Source organism: Taurulus bubalis, assembly GCF_910589615.1.
Source record: "Taurulus bubalis genome assembly, chromosome: 8".
Lineage (NCBI taxonomy): Eukaryota > Metazoa > Chordata > Actinopteri > Perciformes > Cottidae > Taurulus > Taurulus bubalis.
Window position 1 is genome coordinate 29037943 of NC_136596.1, and position 16001 is coordinate 29053943.

Sequence of the window (16001 nt, forward strand, 5' to 3'; positions counted from 1 at the left end):
TAAACAACATGTTCATATATTACTTTATTAACATAAACAACATGTTCATATATTACTTTTATTTACATAAACAACCTGTTCATATATTACTTTTATTTACATAAACAACCTGCTCATATATTACTTTATTAACATAAACAACATGTTCATATATTACTTTTATTTACATAAACAACCTGTTCATATATTACTTTTATTTACATAAACAACCTGCTCATATATTACTTTATTAACATAAACAACATGTTCATATATTACTTTATTAACATAAACAACCTGTTCATATATTACTTTTATTTACATAAACAACCTGTTCATATATTACTTTATTAACATAAACAACCTGTTCATATATTACTTTATTTACATAAACAACCTGTTCATATATTACTTTTATTTACATAAACAACCTGCTCATATATTACTTTATTAACATAAACCCGGTCCTTCTATGGATTGATTGGAGGGAAGAATATGGACAAAGAAAGTGAATTAGCAACTCCCACTGTGTACTAGGCAGCTCCCAGGATGATGCAAGAAGACAGTGGATGGAGCGGCCATCTTTCAGTGAGTTAGTGCTAAGTTAATGCTCCTGGATATGGTCACACGAGGCCACCGTCCAATGAGATGCCTGCACTCAGCCCTGAAGGAGTATGCAATGTCACCATTTAGGTGATGGCATTGAACATATTGAAAGTAGGCTGGGTGGTATGGGCAAAAATTTATATCACGGTATTTTGTAAGATTTTGGCAGTTTCACGGTATATTTTCACAGTATTTTCAAAGGACTGCTGGCCAACTGAACAGCTGTTAGAGGTGAGCAGCTGTTAGTACGTTGGTACATAGAGGGTGTTAGGAAGCCAACAAGGAGGGACTTAGGACCCAGGGGAATGTAGGTGAAAAGAAACTGGAGTTTCTTCTTGGTGTGATAGTGGGCGAGCTCTACCCAGCATGCAGTTCGGCGGTGTAATTTTATAAATGTGCAATTATTACAAATTGTTCCAAATTGTTTATGTGTCACAAACTGTTGAGTCGTGGTGTTTTACCTGTTAAAGAGCGTTAGCTGTTGGTTATTAATTGTTCTTATAACACAATGCTGCAGTTTGTAGTACGATGGTGAACTCTGGTACTTTAGAGAAGCACAATGACTTCTCCATTTCCAAACACAGTGTTTCTCTGTCTCTAAAGGGCGAAGGTGAAGCACCCAAAACAGGAAGCTGACGGGTGTTTCAGTCTCTGTAGGCGGACCGGCTTCAGTCGAAGGGAAATTAATGGATTCTAATGAGAAACTCATTCTAACCGCTGATTGCTGAGCTGGGTGAAGTCTCCCTGTTAGATGAGTTTAATTGAAGCGCTAATAAAATTTAATTTGCAGCATTATTGTTGGCGCCGCTGTAGCCAAGACAACAGGATCACTTTCCTTTACCATTTCCCCGTAGAACCTAGAACCTCCAACAACACGGGACGCTGCATTTGGTTTCCCGCGGTCCGTTGGGTTGTTCCACCGTTTCCTCTTCTGGGGATAAGCGCTTCCTCTCTGAGCGCCACCGATGCCACCAGGGTGGACGTACTTCCTTTGTGCCAAATGATCAAGACTTTAATTTAATAATAACAAGTTTTTTTATATTTCTATAGCACTTTTCAAGCTTAGGCACAAAGGCTACGGATTAATGAATAAATACAAATCAGAAAATTAACAGAAAATAAAACTCTTTTGAAGAAAATTGACTACAAATTAAAGAACAGTCTTGAATTTTAAAAGAAAAGATCAAAATATATGTGCATAAAACATGCATAAAGAACACAAATGTAAATTCCCATATATTGTATTACTCTTTATATAAATCATTTATTCTGCTGTAACTCTGTTACGTTGTTCATTCTGGCCACATGACATCTATTGCTTCTGTCCATCCGGGGAGAGGGATCCTCCTCTGTTGCTCTCCCTCAGGTTTCGTCCCCTTTTTTCCCTGTGAAAGGGTTTTTACTGTCTTTATTGGGGGAGTTGTTCCTGATCCGATGTGAGGTCCCGGGACAGGATGTTATGTTTACAGACTGTAAAGCCCTACAGGCAAACTTGTATTTGTGATTATGGGCTCTATAAAATAAACTGAATTGAATGTTCAGAGTACCTCCTCTTCTCATGTATTGTGTCTCCCTCCCATCTCTCCACCAGAGGCTCTTTGTAACTGCAGCAGTGGTGAAGAGGGCATCTTGGATCCGGACGAGTGTGACCGGAGTACCGGTCAGTGTTCCTGTGTGTCGGGCTACACCGGTCTGCAGTGCGAGGACTGCGAGGAGGGACACTTCACCAACGGCACCAGCGGCTGCCTGGCCTGCGCCTGCGACTCCTCCGGCGCAGTGAACAACCTCTGTGACAGGTCAGCCATGTTGGCTTGTTTGTTTGGTCAACATACCGACGCTCTGTGTTTGGCTGCAAAGTGGTCACCTCAGCAGAAATGCATTGGGTTGAGTCTATATTTGGATAACGGTTATTGGTTTGCTAGTTTCCAGTTTGTTCCCACTGCATGCATATCCTTGGCCTCTTGGTTCACACACTGTTAACCGGATTGACTCGGCTCAGTGATACGATTCATGAAGGAGATCAGGTGATATGATTCATGAAGGAGATCAGGAGATAAAATTCATGAAGGAGATCAGGAGATACAATTCATGAAGTAGATCAGGAGATAAAATTCATGAAGTAGATCAGGAGATACAATTCATAAAGGAGATCAGGTGATACGTGTTATTCTCAGGAGATGTAGAGACTAAAACGGAGCTAAAAGGAGAGTGAATATTGACTTGTATTTGTTTGGTGGCCTGAAACATGAATGCAAAAAAAGGCGAATAAACAGTTGTTTATTGTGTGAATAGACAATGTTTTGCTAACATGACTTAGTATGGTAATAATACATCAATGCGCCACATGAAAAACAAGTACAGCTTGGTCCTGGCATGGCCTAACCGCCACAACTTCAATGAAATCTGACGACAAATGAGACACACTCTTGTCTGTGAGGGTAAATTACTTGAGAAGCAAGTTGCTATTGTTTGATTATATTTCCAACCAGCCGGTACTGAGAGGACCTGCTATTCCAGCTGCATTAGCATTAGCACTAGCATTAACACTAGCATTAGCTTTAACACTAGCATTAACATTAGCACTAGCATTAGCACTAGCATTTGCATTAGCACTAGCATTAGCTGTGTAGTAGTTGCATGTGGGTCTCATCCACATTTGCTGAAAAGTCATGTGATTGGATGGAGATAACCAAACTGTTTCCAGACATAGATTAAGATGATATGAAGTTAGAACAAGGCATTTATAGATATATAAAGTTACAGGTGGTTATGGTAGCTAATACGTAGCACAGTGATGTGACATTTCTGTATTGGGTTTTAGAGCGTTTTACTGGAATATTGCTGCTGACCCAAGACACTGGTTGAACTTTAGTTTGCTCTAGACGCAGGTCTTTGGGTGTATTTGAAGTGGACAACACAGAGCACACAACGTGCTCACCGAGCCTTCAGTAACTGGGAAGCAGCCAGTAGGACTGGCAGCTCACCACAGCCGTCTGCAGAGCGCAGGAACAACAGGACCGCTAATTGTGTCACTGATCTAAACCTGGAAACAAATCCTGTTTGTCAGACTGTTGAGATGTATTTGTAGCCTTACTGAATATGTTCAGGTATCTCTCATACATATATATATACATATATATACGTATATATATATATATATATATATATATATATATATATATATATATATATATATATATATATATATATGTATATATACATATATATATATGTATATATATATATATATATATATATATATATATATACGTATATATATGTATATATACATATATATATATGTATATATATATATATATATTGTGAAAATCTGTTCAGATCCTGGGAGGTGGTGGGAAATGAGGTCCGGGATCCAAAAGAATTAAAGTAAAAGTATATTTAATAAAAAATGATAGACAGCTTATGCTCCCGCACGGGCCCTTTAAATCCACGGCGCACTTCGGACACAGGTCCGAACAGTTCGCTGGGCGGGTTAAAAGAGGACGAGCGTTCGCGCACCAGTTAGTTTTCAACTCATTCGTGGGACCTAGAGTCCTTCCTATTGGTTTAATCTTTTATTACCTTTCTAAACATATTATTGGCACTGCCGTTTTCAGGGGCGCAAATAGACTACTTCTTCTTCCGTCTTCCGTCTTCCGTCTTCTTCTTCAAAAAGGGTAGTGTCCATTGTCCCAAAAGTCAATATTCGGCTCCGCCCCCTCAGGCGAACAAGAGAACTACAACTCCTTAAGGCGGTAGTCAATATGGCATGCAGTATTTGTCTAACATTCATTCACACATCAATCATTCTACAGTAATAAAAGTGACCTTCATATGCATACAATTACAAATCCCTCATAATAATACCCCTTATTAATTATCATATTTCATGCATTGTAATGTACACACAAACAACTCATTTTACATAGATGTGCAAGTCCAAATGTGACAAACTAAGCTTAAAAAAACACTACAATTCCCTCTCTTTATACAATTCCATCGTATAAACATCTGTCACAACTCTTTATTCATCTCCCACAGTACATACATCTTAATACATTCTCGTGTCATAAACCTGTGGAAGGAAAAATTTCCTTTCTCTCTCTAAACCGTATAAAATATACGGTTTCAAAACGCAATATATCAGTGTGGTTCTATTCATCACACAGGCAAAAAATCTTAAAATCAGGAACATTTATGTGTTTTCTATGTCTGCATATCTGTCTCCGTGTGTGTGTGATTCTAATGTTCTCGGGGTGTTGGTGCATGTCTCACTGTGCATGTCATGTAAGCCCTGAAACCCTTCGCTCCTCTTCAGACATCTCCAATTTTAGTCTCTCCTTACAGCCGGTCACGCTCGCACTCCTCCATCGTCTCCCTCCGGTCTCTGTCGACTCGTTCATCTGACTCCATGTTTCTTGCTCCCACCATCTCCAGCTCCGGCAGTCTCCATCTCCAGTTATCTCGAAAACAGATCAGAACAACAGGTTCAAACACTGCATCATGATCATTTAAACTCAAACCTCAGTGTGTTGTTCTATTACTAAAGTTGTACGATACTCCCTCATACTACCTGCTCCCAGTGGGTTGCAGCTCTCTGATGTGACACCTGGAGTCTCTGGTCTGACGGTGAAGCCTTCTCGTAATGGAGGTCGGTGATGAAGTGACGGTGTGGCTGTGGAAAGAACTTAGACGCACGGAGAGGTCTCCGAGCTGGGCTCCGCTTCACAGGATATCATTTTATAATACTCTGGGGTTGGGGGTGAGTGGAACAAGGTAACACCTGATCTCTGCTCCTCCACTTCCACCTCAGGAACCATCAGCGGCATCATCAACCACTGGTCCTCCCTGGTCAGAGCTTGTTCTTAAACAGTCCAAGCATGCATCTGAACCCCTCAGGATCATTTTTAGGGTTTAGTGCAAACGGCACCGTTGCCAACTGCAGCCGTCCCCTCCTGGTCAGATTCGCCTTTAGCGGTTGGTTCTGCTGCACAGGATCTCTGGCTCAGGGAATCAATCACATGTTAATACAGTCCTTCATTAATCACTTCTCACAGTTCCTTTCACATTTAATTTCTCCTTTCTTAATGCTTTCTCTCCAAATCTCCGCTCAACGCCACCACTAACCCTTCCTTCAACCTCAAACAACAAACAACTACAAACAACTACAAACCTTCTTATCAACTTCCTTTTTTCCATTCTCCTCTTTGTTCATTCTAATGAACCAAATATTGACATCACATTCTTATCCTTTCCCAACCGTAAAAGATATGTACAAGTGTTTCTCAAAAGTATCAGTAGTACTATGTGTCAAACGATATTACTTGGTATTTGGCGTGGCCTCTCTGGAGGGCGAGTGAAGCCTTTGCAACGACTCCAAACAGCCCTAGTCCAGTGTCCACTTTAACCCCAAATAATTTGTTGACCCATGTGTTTATGCTAAAATGTGTCATGTCAGGTGGTGCATAATATTACACAATATGAACTCAGCGCAAGAGAGCTCATCTTTTTACCATTAATATTTACAACATCATATCAAACCTCTTCTGTGCAAACACTCAACCTTACCAGTCACCTGGTTCCACTGATGACACGTTCTCATCAGCTGGTGTCTGGTTGGCTCCTGTAAGACAAAAAACTCAAACCCGATTGGTTAATTAAAAAAATCTCCCCAGAGTTTGATCGCTCGATATTTTAGCTAATTCAGAGATCATCTGATTAGCTCTCTCGACTACCCTGGAATGGTGGGTCCTAGTCTGCTCCGTGTGACTATGTCATTTCTAAATATGTCCCTCTCTTGTACGTGTTTGAATGCAAAATGTGTGTGCATGTGCCATTGTCAGACCTCATCCTTCTTGGAAACCTGTCTCAGTATCAGCCACTTGACGACTGACTGTCTCTTTTTTCTTGGAGGGGGATAACTAACAGTGTTACTCACCGTTAGAATATGTCATGACTTTAACTTAATTTGAATAAAATAGTGGTCTTTTTGCTGTGGCTAAGTTAAGCCTTGAGCTGTAATACTTCAGTGGTCTCCCTCATCCCTCTCTTTTCTGAAACAATACTGTGGATCTTCATCCCATTTGATTCAGAAACCATCCCGGTGGAAAGACTTGGTTGATGGTGCAGAGCTTCCTCTTCAGCAATCTTTAGCCCAATGTCCACTTTCCCCGCAGTTATAACAGCCTTCATCATTCTTCTTATTGTCTTGTACCTTCTGCCTTTCTCCCTTCAGAGCTTTGGCCACTGCTTCATCAATCTGGATGGCTAGGTCACTCATAGCAGCCATCTGTTTCTGCACTTTTGGCCTATTCTTCGCAGCCTCGGTGTCTTTCTCTGCTATTGTCATTTTCAGCAGTCTCCTTGTCATCTTCTGGTCACCTGCACTCTCTTCTACCTCCTCGTCATTGTACTGGTTAATGTGGTGGGTGATATGTTCTCCCCACAGCTCCATTGAGGCAGTTCTGATGCCCACTGTCCCTCTCATTTTCTGCCTTATTGGGGCCGGGAGACCTTGCACAACAGCATTCATCCATAATCTCAGGCAACTCTCATCTTTGTCGTGTCTTGCGCCCGTAGATAGTTCCCATTCTTCATCAGCTCGTCTCAGGTACACCATTGCTTCTTCACTTGGCTTGAGCTTAATGCTGTCCAGATTGGCCAGGTTGGGGATATAGGGCCAATGTGCTCTGATCGCGTCGAACAGGGCGGTACCGATGGTGCCTATTTCTTGGCTGTCTGTCAAATGTTGGCACCCCGCCTTTCTCTGTACCTCCTGCAAGTCCCCCAGGCTGGAGCACTGCACCAGGATGGCTCTCAGGTCTCTTACTGCCAAGGGGGTTCCGGTGGTGGCTGCATTCAATGCTTTGATCCAGGGAGTTCCTCCTTTCGCCAGGGGAGGCAGCTTGTCAATGATGTACTTCACATCCTTGGGGTTATATGGTTTGTACTGTTTTACACCATTATTCAAAGTCAGAATTGGGGCCTGCATGTGGCGACATTGATCTTCCTCTCCCTCGACCTCCTCTTCTTGCTCACTTGATGACTGCCTTTCCTGATAATTTTTTTTCTCCTGGCGTCTCAGTCTTGTAGCTTGCTGCTCTCGCCTGCACCACAATTCTGGAACAGCTAGTTGGCCAATGAAATCAAAGGTTGTTGGGCTCTGGAATTGAGGTGAAGGGGTGCGTGAAGCATCTTGGCGTTTTGCTTTCTCTTCTGAGGTGCTTGATCTAGCAGCCTGGTGTGAAGGGGGTGGTGTGAACTGAATCTGGGCTGAGTTTCTGTTGGGAAGATGGGCTGTTGCTGGGTTTGAGTCAGAGCACGGGTGTTGGTTTCTTTGTGGGGGCGGAGTTTTGGGACTATCCCATTCTTCTCTCTGTTATATGACTGGTGCACTGCTAGGGGACCTTTGAGAGACTTCTTGTTTCCTTTGTTGTTGCTCTTGGTGCTGCTGCGACAACTGCTGCGCCGACTCCCGTTCCTCCCAGTACTGTCTGTGTGCTTGACTTTGGGCATGAAGACCAAGAAACGATGAATTCTCCAGATCCGTCTCAGTTTCTCCAGTCGCACCCTGTGTCTGGGGGCTTGGAGAGTGGGGGGTTGGAGGGTGGGGGCTGTCGTCTTTTGGGGTTTTTGCATATCGCCCCTCTTCAATGGTCCTCTCTAAGTATGCAACCCTTTCCATCAGTGTTTCAACGCTGTGGCTCTGCAGGAAGCTGCGATCATGTTCTACCTCCACAGTGCCTCCCTTTATTTTCACTATTGCCGCCATGGTGCATGGGGCCTCTCTAGAAGGGTTGTCTGCTCCGTAATTGTATGGTGGAGGGTGTCTAGTTAGGTCAGGGTAGATGGACTGGGTGGGGATTGGGCGCGATGGCTGGGGGGTACAGGCTGCCTCTGATGGTGGCTGCTTCATCGGGGTTGCTTCTTCCAGCGGGGCCTCTTCTTCTTGGGTTTTCCTGGGGGTGTTTGCCTCCACTAGTGCCATGCCATGGAGCAACAATCGTGCATCGGGCTTTGTTGGATTGGTCCACGGCCGTCGAGGAAAATGAGAGCCATCTTTTCCTTTCTGTCTGCCCTCTGCTGCACTGTTCCTCTCCTTGAGCGCTTTCATTAGCCCCATCTTCTGGTCTTTCGTGGGCTGCTGCTGGGTTGTGAAATCCAATAAACCCTCATCATGCCATGATTGGATGCTTTTCCTCAGTCTTCTGTCTGCCTTATCCCTTTTTTTGACGTCCGTCATGGTCAAGGCTGCATCACAGGCATCATTAACCCATGATGGGGTATTCATTGGCCCAGACAATTCTGTTAAAAAACTATTCATTTATCAAAGTGTTATTAATATACGACTATAATTAATATTCAGTCTATTCTTTATGTGTAAAATGTTTTCATGTCACTATCTATACTGTTTAAAGTATGTGCAAGCTGTTTATGTGTAAACTATTTAAGCAGTCTTTGTTGTTGCAGTACCCTTTCTAACCTCTAAGCCTTATTGCAGTAATACCCCAACTTTGCCACTTGTTGGTGCTAAATGGTTACTCTCTTCAGTGCAATATTCTTCAAACCTCTAGAGGCGCTTATCTTATTTAAGATCAAGTACCCTCCTTCTCCACTGTACCTTAGCCACGTTTTTACCTTCTCCCTTTCCCCCAGAATAGTATGTATCACAATTTAACTTCTCTATGGATAGGATCCTCTGATTAGTTATAATCTCGTTTTCTAGTTATCTTGCCGCAGGCAGCTATCCTGCTGGTCCTCAGCGCAAACGTCGTCTTATCAAATTTTAATCTTGTTTTCTAGCACTAATCCTGTGTCTATTGCCAGGATTTATGCGACATCCCTTTTCCAGATTTACAATTTATATGCATATGTTCAGATTCTAAGGATCATTCACGGGGTATCGAGACAATTAAGGACCTGCCAGCCCAAAACGAACCTCTATTCATATGCCGATCTTTAATCCTTACTGTAAGATATCTGCTATCAATACAGGCCACGACGGGTCTACCTATAAACCTGAACAATCTTGGCACCTACTGCAAATATGCAACTATCTATACCCATGATACTCCTAATGCGTAATATAACTATAGCTTTAGTTCACGTGACCTGAGAATAATTGTGCTTTCATATTCTAAAAGAGAAAGAAAAACTCATTCGCAATGCATTGCAGCGATTGTTCAACCCACGTGTCTCCTCTAGTTTCTCAAACACGCTTCTTTCTCCTTCACAACCAAACAACGGCACTCACGCACGGTACCTCATTCAACATATAAGTACAACAAAACTCTCACACACTGCTAGCTTACATACACATTTAACATACAAAGCATTAACCTACTATCACCCCCCTCCCCCCCCCCTCAACAATTAACTTTACTCTATGTCGTGTTTTCACGCTAATAATTTAAATCCACGTCAGACCGGCTTCTCTCCGCTCACGACTAATGTTCCTATTTCTACCTAAACAAAGTTCGATTAAACAGGTCCTTATTAAATACCTTTTTTTGTGAGAGCTCCTCGTGAGAAGGGAGAGGACGGCCTGGAACGGCCGTCCGAAAGCTCTAATCCCGGGCCAGAACCTCCACAGAATCACGTCAGGGTAAAACCAAAATTGTGAAAATCTGTTCAGATCCTGGGAGGTGATGGGAAATGAGGTCCGGGATCCAAAAGAATTAAAGTAAAAGTATATTTAATAAAAAATGATAGACAGCTTATGCTCCCGCACGGGCCCTTTAAATCCACGGCGCACTTCGGACACAGGTCCGAACAGTTCGCTGGGCGGGTTAAAAGAGGACGAGCGTTCGCGCACCAGTTAGTTTTCAACTCATTCGTGGGACCTAGAGTCCTTCCTATTGGTTTAATCTTTTATTACCTTTCTAAACATATTATTGGCACTGCCGTTTCAGGGGCGGAAATAGACTACTTCTTCTTCCGTCTTCTTCTTCTTCTTCTCCAAAAAGGGTAGTGTCCATTGTCCCAAAAGTCAATATTCAGCTCCGCCCCCTCAGGCTAACAAGAGAACTACAACTCCTTAAGGCGGTAGTCAATATGGCATGCAGTATTTGTCTAACATTCATTCACACATCAATCATTCTACAGTAATAAAAGTGACCTTCATATGCATACAATTACAAATCCCTCATAATAATACCCCTTATTAATTATCATATTTCATGCATTGTAATGTACACACAAACAACTCATTTTACATAGATGTGCAAGTTCAAATGTGACAAACTAAGCTTAAAAAACACTACAATATATAGCCTGTTGTTTATGGACCATCTTTAGCAGCAGTCCTGTGGTCTACCAAGACCAAACACTCTGTGTGCTGTGGATGAGTGTTTGTTTTCTCATGAAGACTGAGACCAGATGTTCTGGGGCTCAGGCGTGATGTGCATAACACCGTAGCCCTGCAGAAGCCTTCCTCTGCCTGTGGAGCAAGGCCAGGATCCCGCAGGCCTCCCTGAAGGCAGCAAAGTGAACTTCAGACCTCCACTTCCAAGCCAGAAAACACAAGGAAGTCACAAGAGCTGTGACTTAGAAAGAAGCTGCGTGTGTGGGTTAGGAACGAGGTAAAAATAGCGACTATACTTTCTGCCCCTAACCATGAACAGCAACGCTGCAGCTTTTCCGAGCTTGTCCGATGTGTGGAGGATTTGCGTTGTCATGCTGGAACGCATACGTCACAGTGGAGCTTACGTAAGCCCGGCCTCATGGGTGCAGTCCTGCACTGGAAACACAGAATGTCCTTTTCCTGTTCAGCTGTCAGCAGTTCAATGTAGGTGAAGGTGCTGCAGCTTTCACACAGTGACGCACCTAATACAGGCCTTCTCAGACAGTCTGAGCCCAGCCAGGCCGCCGCTAGTCCTGCTAGCCCAGGGTCCCCTTCAGGAGCTTATCACCGCGAGTTACACAGATAAGCCAGCTGTCCTACCCCCCAGCACTTAGGTATCTTTCCCATTAAGTAATGAGCCAGTACCAGGGCTTTAGTTGTGTCCACAGCTACGGGAACTCGATGCCATGACAGGGAAAAGGAAGCAATAATACAGTGATTTGCATAGAGCCAACCAGCTGCAGACAGCTGGGGCTTTACAAGCTTCCAGAGCGATGCGTAGTGGGTAAACAAGCCTGTGATGTCAGTATATCATCATGACTTTCCAGCTCATCTGTTTTATTGTTAACAGTCCACAATATACTTTGGATACTGTGGCCTAGCCAGGAACTATGACAACAAGGAACAGCGGACATGAGGCCCGACGAGGCCAGAAGGAAGTGGACATTAGGGCGAGGACGACTTCTTAGCTGTTAGTGGATTCATCAGCCGCTTGGTCTCAGTCATCTTAGATTTCTTCAATGGATTAGTCGTGTTTTAAGCTTTTTCACATGCTGAATGACTTATTTCCTCGACCTTTATGAACACATCTCTGGTAGACACAAAAGTGGGGTTTGTGTGTGATTCTTTGTGGTGAAACTCAGTTTTACAGATCTGTTGATTTAAAACAACTAATTGAGATACATATGTATTTATTGATTCGCTGTGGCTTTTCATTACTTTTTCATATCTTTTGTTACTCGCCATGTGTTTCAGAGTCTAAAGGAGCCCAGCCAGTTCCTCTATTTTATACACTGAATGTTGTCACTGTGACATCATGAGGTTAGTATTATGTAAAGGTATTCAGGTTGGTTCTGATTTGTTATGCATGTTTACTCAAGGCATACCATGTTAGGAGCATTTAAAAGTGTTTTCTACCTGAAGTGAAGGGTTGAAGTAGAGCTTTTGTAAGTGAAAGGTTTCACCTGCACTCATGGTGCAAACCAGACCTGCTGACTGAAGGCTGTATTTAACCAGATGCTTTTGGATGTTGGGGAGGAGAACTTTACTGTGTAGGTTATGTTAAATTAATCTAAGTTACCTTAACACTGAGTAGCGATTTATTCAGTTGCTTCACCTTCACTTCAGGTAGAAACACTTTTAAATACTGCTAACATATGGTATGCCTATCAAGCATGCATAACGAATCAGAATCAAGCTAAACACCTTGACATCATCTACCTACTTGGACTTATTGGTTAGTCGCCAAAATGGCATTCGTGTTAGTTGACTAAGAATAGATCATTTAAAAAAACATAACCACCATACCAGGATAATATGCCACTGGTTGCTTGACAAAACAAGAACATATAACCGGAAAACCATTTTGGAACCGGCATCAGGGATTTTCAACCCTTGCTGTTGGGTGGAAGGTCTGGTTTTCCATCGGTGTTCCAGTTCCACCCAAAGGTGCTGGATGAGCTCCAGACTGGGAACCTCATTCCTTAAGGAGCTGCACATGTTGAAACACCGTTTACATAACTATCTTTAGCCATGTTTCCACTCACAGGCTGGTATGCACATTTTGAAGTGTGGCATTACAAAATAAAACTGCTTTCTACGCTGGCTGGACGTGGATTTTGATGCGTTAAATTGAATATGGAAACCTTCTTTACAGAATAAATTCTGAGTGGAGGTGTAACTCACATGAGCTGATGGAAAAGCTCTCATTCACATTTATTTCTACACTTTATCTCAAAGGTTTGCTTACAGTGAACTCAACGGTTGAACAGGTCTTTAGTGACCGGTAGCGTTTCATTCGTTGGGCCAAACGCTGCGTCAAAGCAAACAATGGACCCTCTAATTATCCTCAGAACAGCTGACTGGGCCGGTGTGCTTTCTTCACTTCTCCTTTACAACCAGCTGTGATGTCAGGATAGTGATGGACTCGATAGCAGCAGTTTCCCTGAGAGCTGAGGGACGGCTGAGCTGAAACAATCACACGTGCAACTCGGCCTGTTGTTGTTGGAAAGTGTTTCCTGTGACGTGAGGCAGCATTATGGCTACGAGTAGCGTGATGGCTCACTATTGATCCTCACGGCTCGACACACACGGGAACCACAGAGGAATAAACACAGTTTAACGTTTGCCGTCAGTGTAAATAAAGGAGCTTGAAGGAGATAAATAGATATTGGAGATGAATGATGAGCTCTTAAGCTTCCTAACATGCTCTAAACTCATTATCTTACTTCATTACAAGATTATTTTTAATCCGTAAAAATACAATCTTTTATTTCTTTATTCAATTGTGTGTTTTATTGAAGAAGAGCAGTTATTTTTATGTTTTTTGGGACAGTGGCAAAAAGCTAAACAAATAGTCTGGAGCCTTGTATAACCAGACGGTATCTACCAATATGATCAGCAATTACAGCGGCAAAGAACGTGATCACAGATCTCTAAAAGTTAGAGTTGCTCTTTTTTTCTTTTGTGTTCCGATCTGTGATCTGATCTGTGATCCGATCCATGAGTTGTGTGATCATACAGTAGAATATATAGCTCAAAGCCAGACAGAGCTCCCGTCTAAAAAGCTTCCGATGTGAAAGCGCTGTGTATTTGTGCATAGATTGAGTTGGAAGTCTCTGTTGTTGTCTGGCCAGCTGGCCAAATATAGATGACATGACATCACGAGGAGATATTTCCAGAAATATTTATTTTCAGCTAAAACATCAACGTTAACGTCACAATCAAAGAGCAAAACCCCCTCTCTCTCATGGAAAAACTGTGCCGACTCATTTAGCAATAACCATACAAGTAGAAAGGCCCTGTGGCAGATGAGTCTATTCTCATGATATTTAATGTAATGTTGGAAAATGTCGTCCGACCACATTGGAACTCAAAAGGAACTCAAAAGTCCAAACGTCATTGTTTTAATCTGGGGATATTGGGCACACATTTTCACACAATATATGAGAAATAGATTTATAATAGATTAAAAAAAACGTGCTTGAAGTTCAAAGGTGTGAGGGGAGGGACATCTGACCAGCTTTTCTGATGCCTTCATATTAATGATAGTAATAATAATGTATACACATATATAGTATACACTATACTTTTAAAACAGATGTTTCAATTTCTTCACAAGACGATAAAATCAAGATGAACAAATAAAACTAGCATTAAGAGGCTACAGTCATGCTAGCAGGCGGCACAATGATGCTAAGAGCTAAATGCTAACCTTATAACCTAACCCTATATAGGTATTGGACACATTGCCATTGTTCCCAGATATTGGGGCTCGATGTAAAGTCATGTGCAGAATGCCATGGTTGTCCAGGACTTGTTAAAGGTCCTCAACTCAATAGTTGGAGCATCTTTAAAGCTGCAAACAACTATTATCTTAAGTGATAGTGCAGTAATGTTGACCTGAGTGCAGGATGAAGTCTCTCTCCTGGCTCATCCCACTGCTCTCATGCGGCAGTCACAGCTGATGACGCCTCCGATATGTAAATGAATAGCATCATCCTATGAATGAAGGAAATGTAACTGCATCCTTATGCATCTGATCAACCTGAATGAGATTTCTCCGCTTGTTGATGATGCTGCATTGCAAATCATGTGATCCAGTCAATATTGGACAAAAGAGCTCTGTCGTAACAAGTGTCGGCGCTGTATGTGGGTCAGCTCCTGTGGGCTTTGCCTGCAAGGCATTCCTTCTTACAATACGGTATGGAAGGCGTCACGGCCTGTAATGAAATATTGATGTTGGGTGCAGATGTTTCCGCCTTTGCATCGTGTGTCACTGCAGCGGATGCATCACGGCCATCGATGTATTTTTACTCCCAGTGTCATGGACCGGGCCGCACGGCCGGGACAACAGGAGGGGGAGACGGACGCTTTTATCCAAAGAGACTTACATGTTTGCTCTATACACCGTAGACACAGCAACAGAGAGAGAGAGAGAGAGAGAGAGAGAGAGAGAGAGAGAGAGAGAGAGAGAGAGAGAGAGAGAGACTCTTAGCTCGTCGCCGCTAACGAGCGCAGGTGTGCCAACTCTCCTGACAACCCTAAGCCACGCCCACCTGCAGGGACAACGGCCAGTGGCAGAGAGCGTCATCACATGTGAGCCGGACTAACGGCCACACCCCGGGGGACCTGCAGCCGGGCTTCACCCCATCTGGGTCACATACATGAACAGATTTGATTCAAGGCCTCGTAGCTCTTCAGCCATTTGTAAATTCAGTTCCTGGCCTTCTACCGTTGAACATGCCTTCACTCTGCCGTCAAGGAACAGTGAGACATTTTGGGAAATGAGTTTTCTACGTAGACTGTGTATAAGAAGAGGACGTAGTCATGCGGAGGTTTGTGGACTGAAAGGTGTTGAGCACACGGTTAACACTGGAAGTATTTAATGATCCCACAGAAGGGTTCTATAACTCTACAATCAAAAGAACATATAATAATAACATTATTAATAATAATAATAATGCTGGCGTTGATTGTTGTTTGTCTCGTCTAACGACTCAGGTCTAATGTTTGCATCTTCCGCCTAGAAAAATTCCTCGTTTGTGTAAACATTCCTGGCAAATAAACGGATTCT

At 42.8% G+C, this 16001-nt stretch overlaps 1 protein-coding gene across 1 annotated transcript in view; it reads left to right on the forward strand.

Annotated features, from left to right (window-relative positions):
* LOC306739661 (multiple epidermal growth factor-like domains protein 9) overlaps window positions 1-16001 on the forward strand; it is a 44917-nt gene that overhangs the window by 4889 nt on the left and 24027 nt on the right. The window contains exon 2 of the mRNA XM_079221701.1: window positions 2177-2381. Within this exon, the coding sequence (XP_079077827.1) occupies window positions 2177-2381 (205 nt within the window). The remainder of the gene's footprint in view (window positions 1-2176; window positions 2382-16001) is intronic.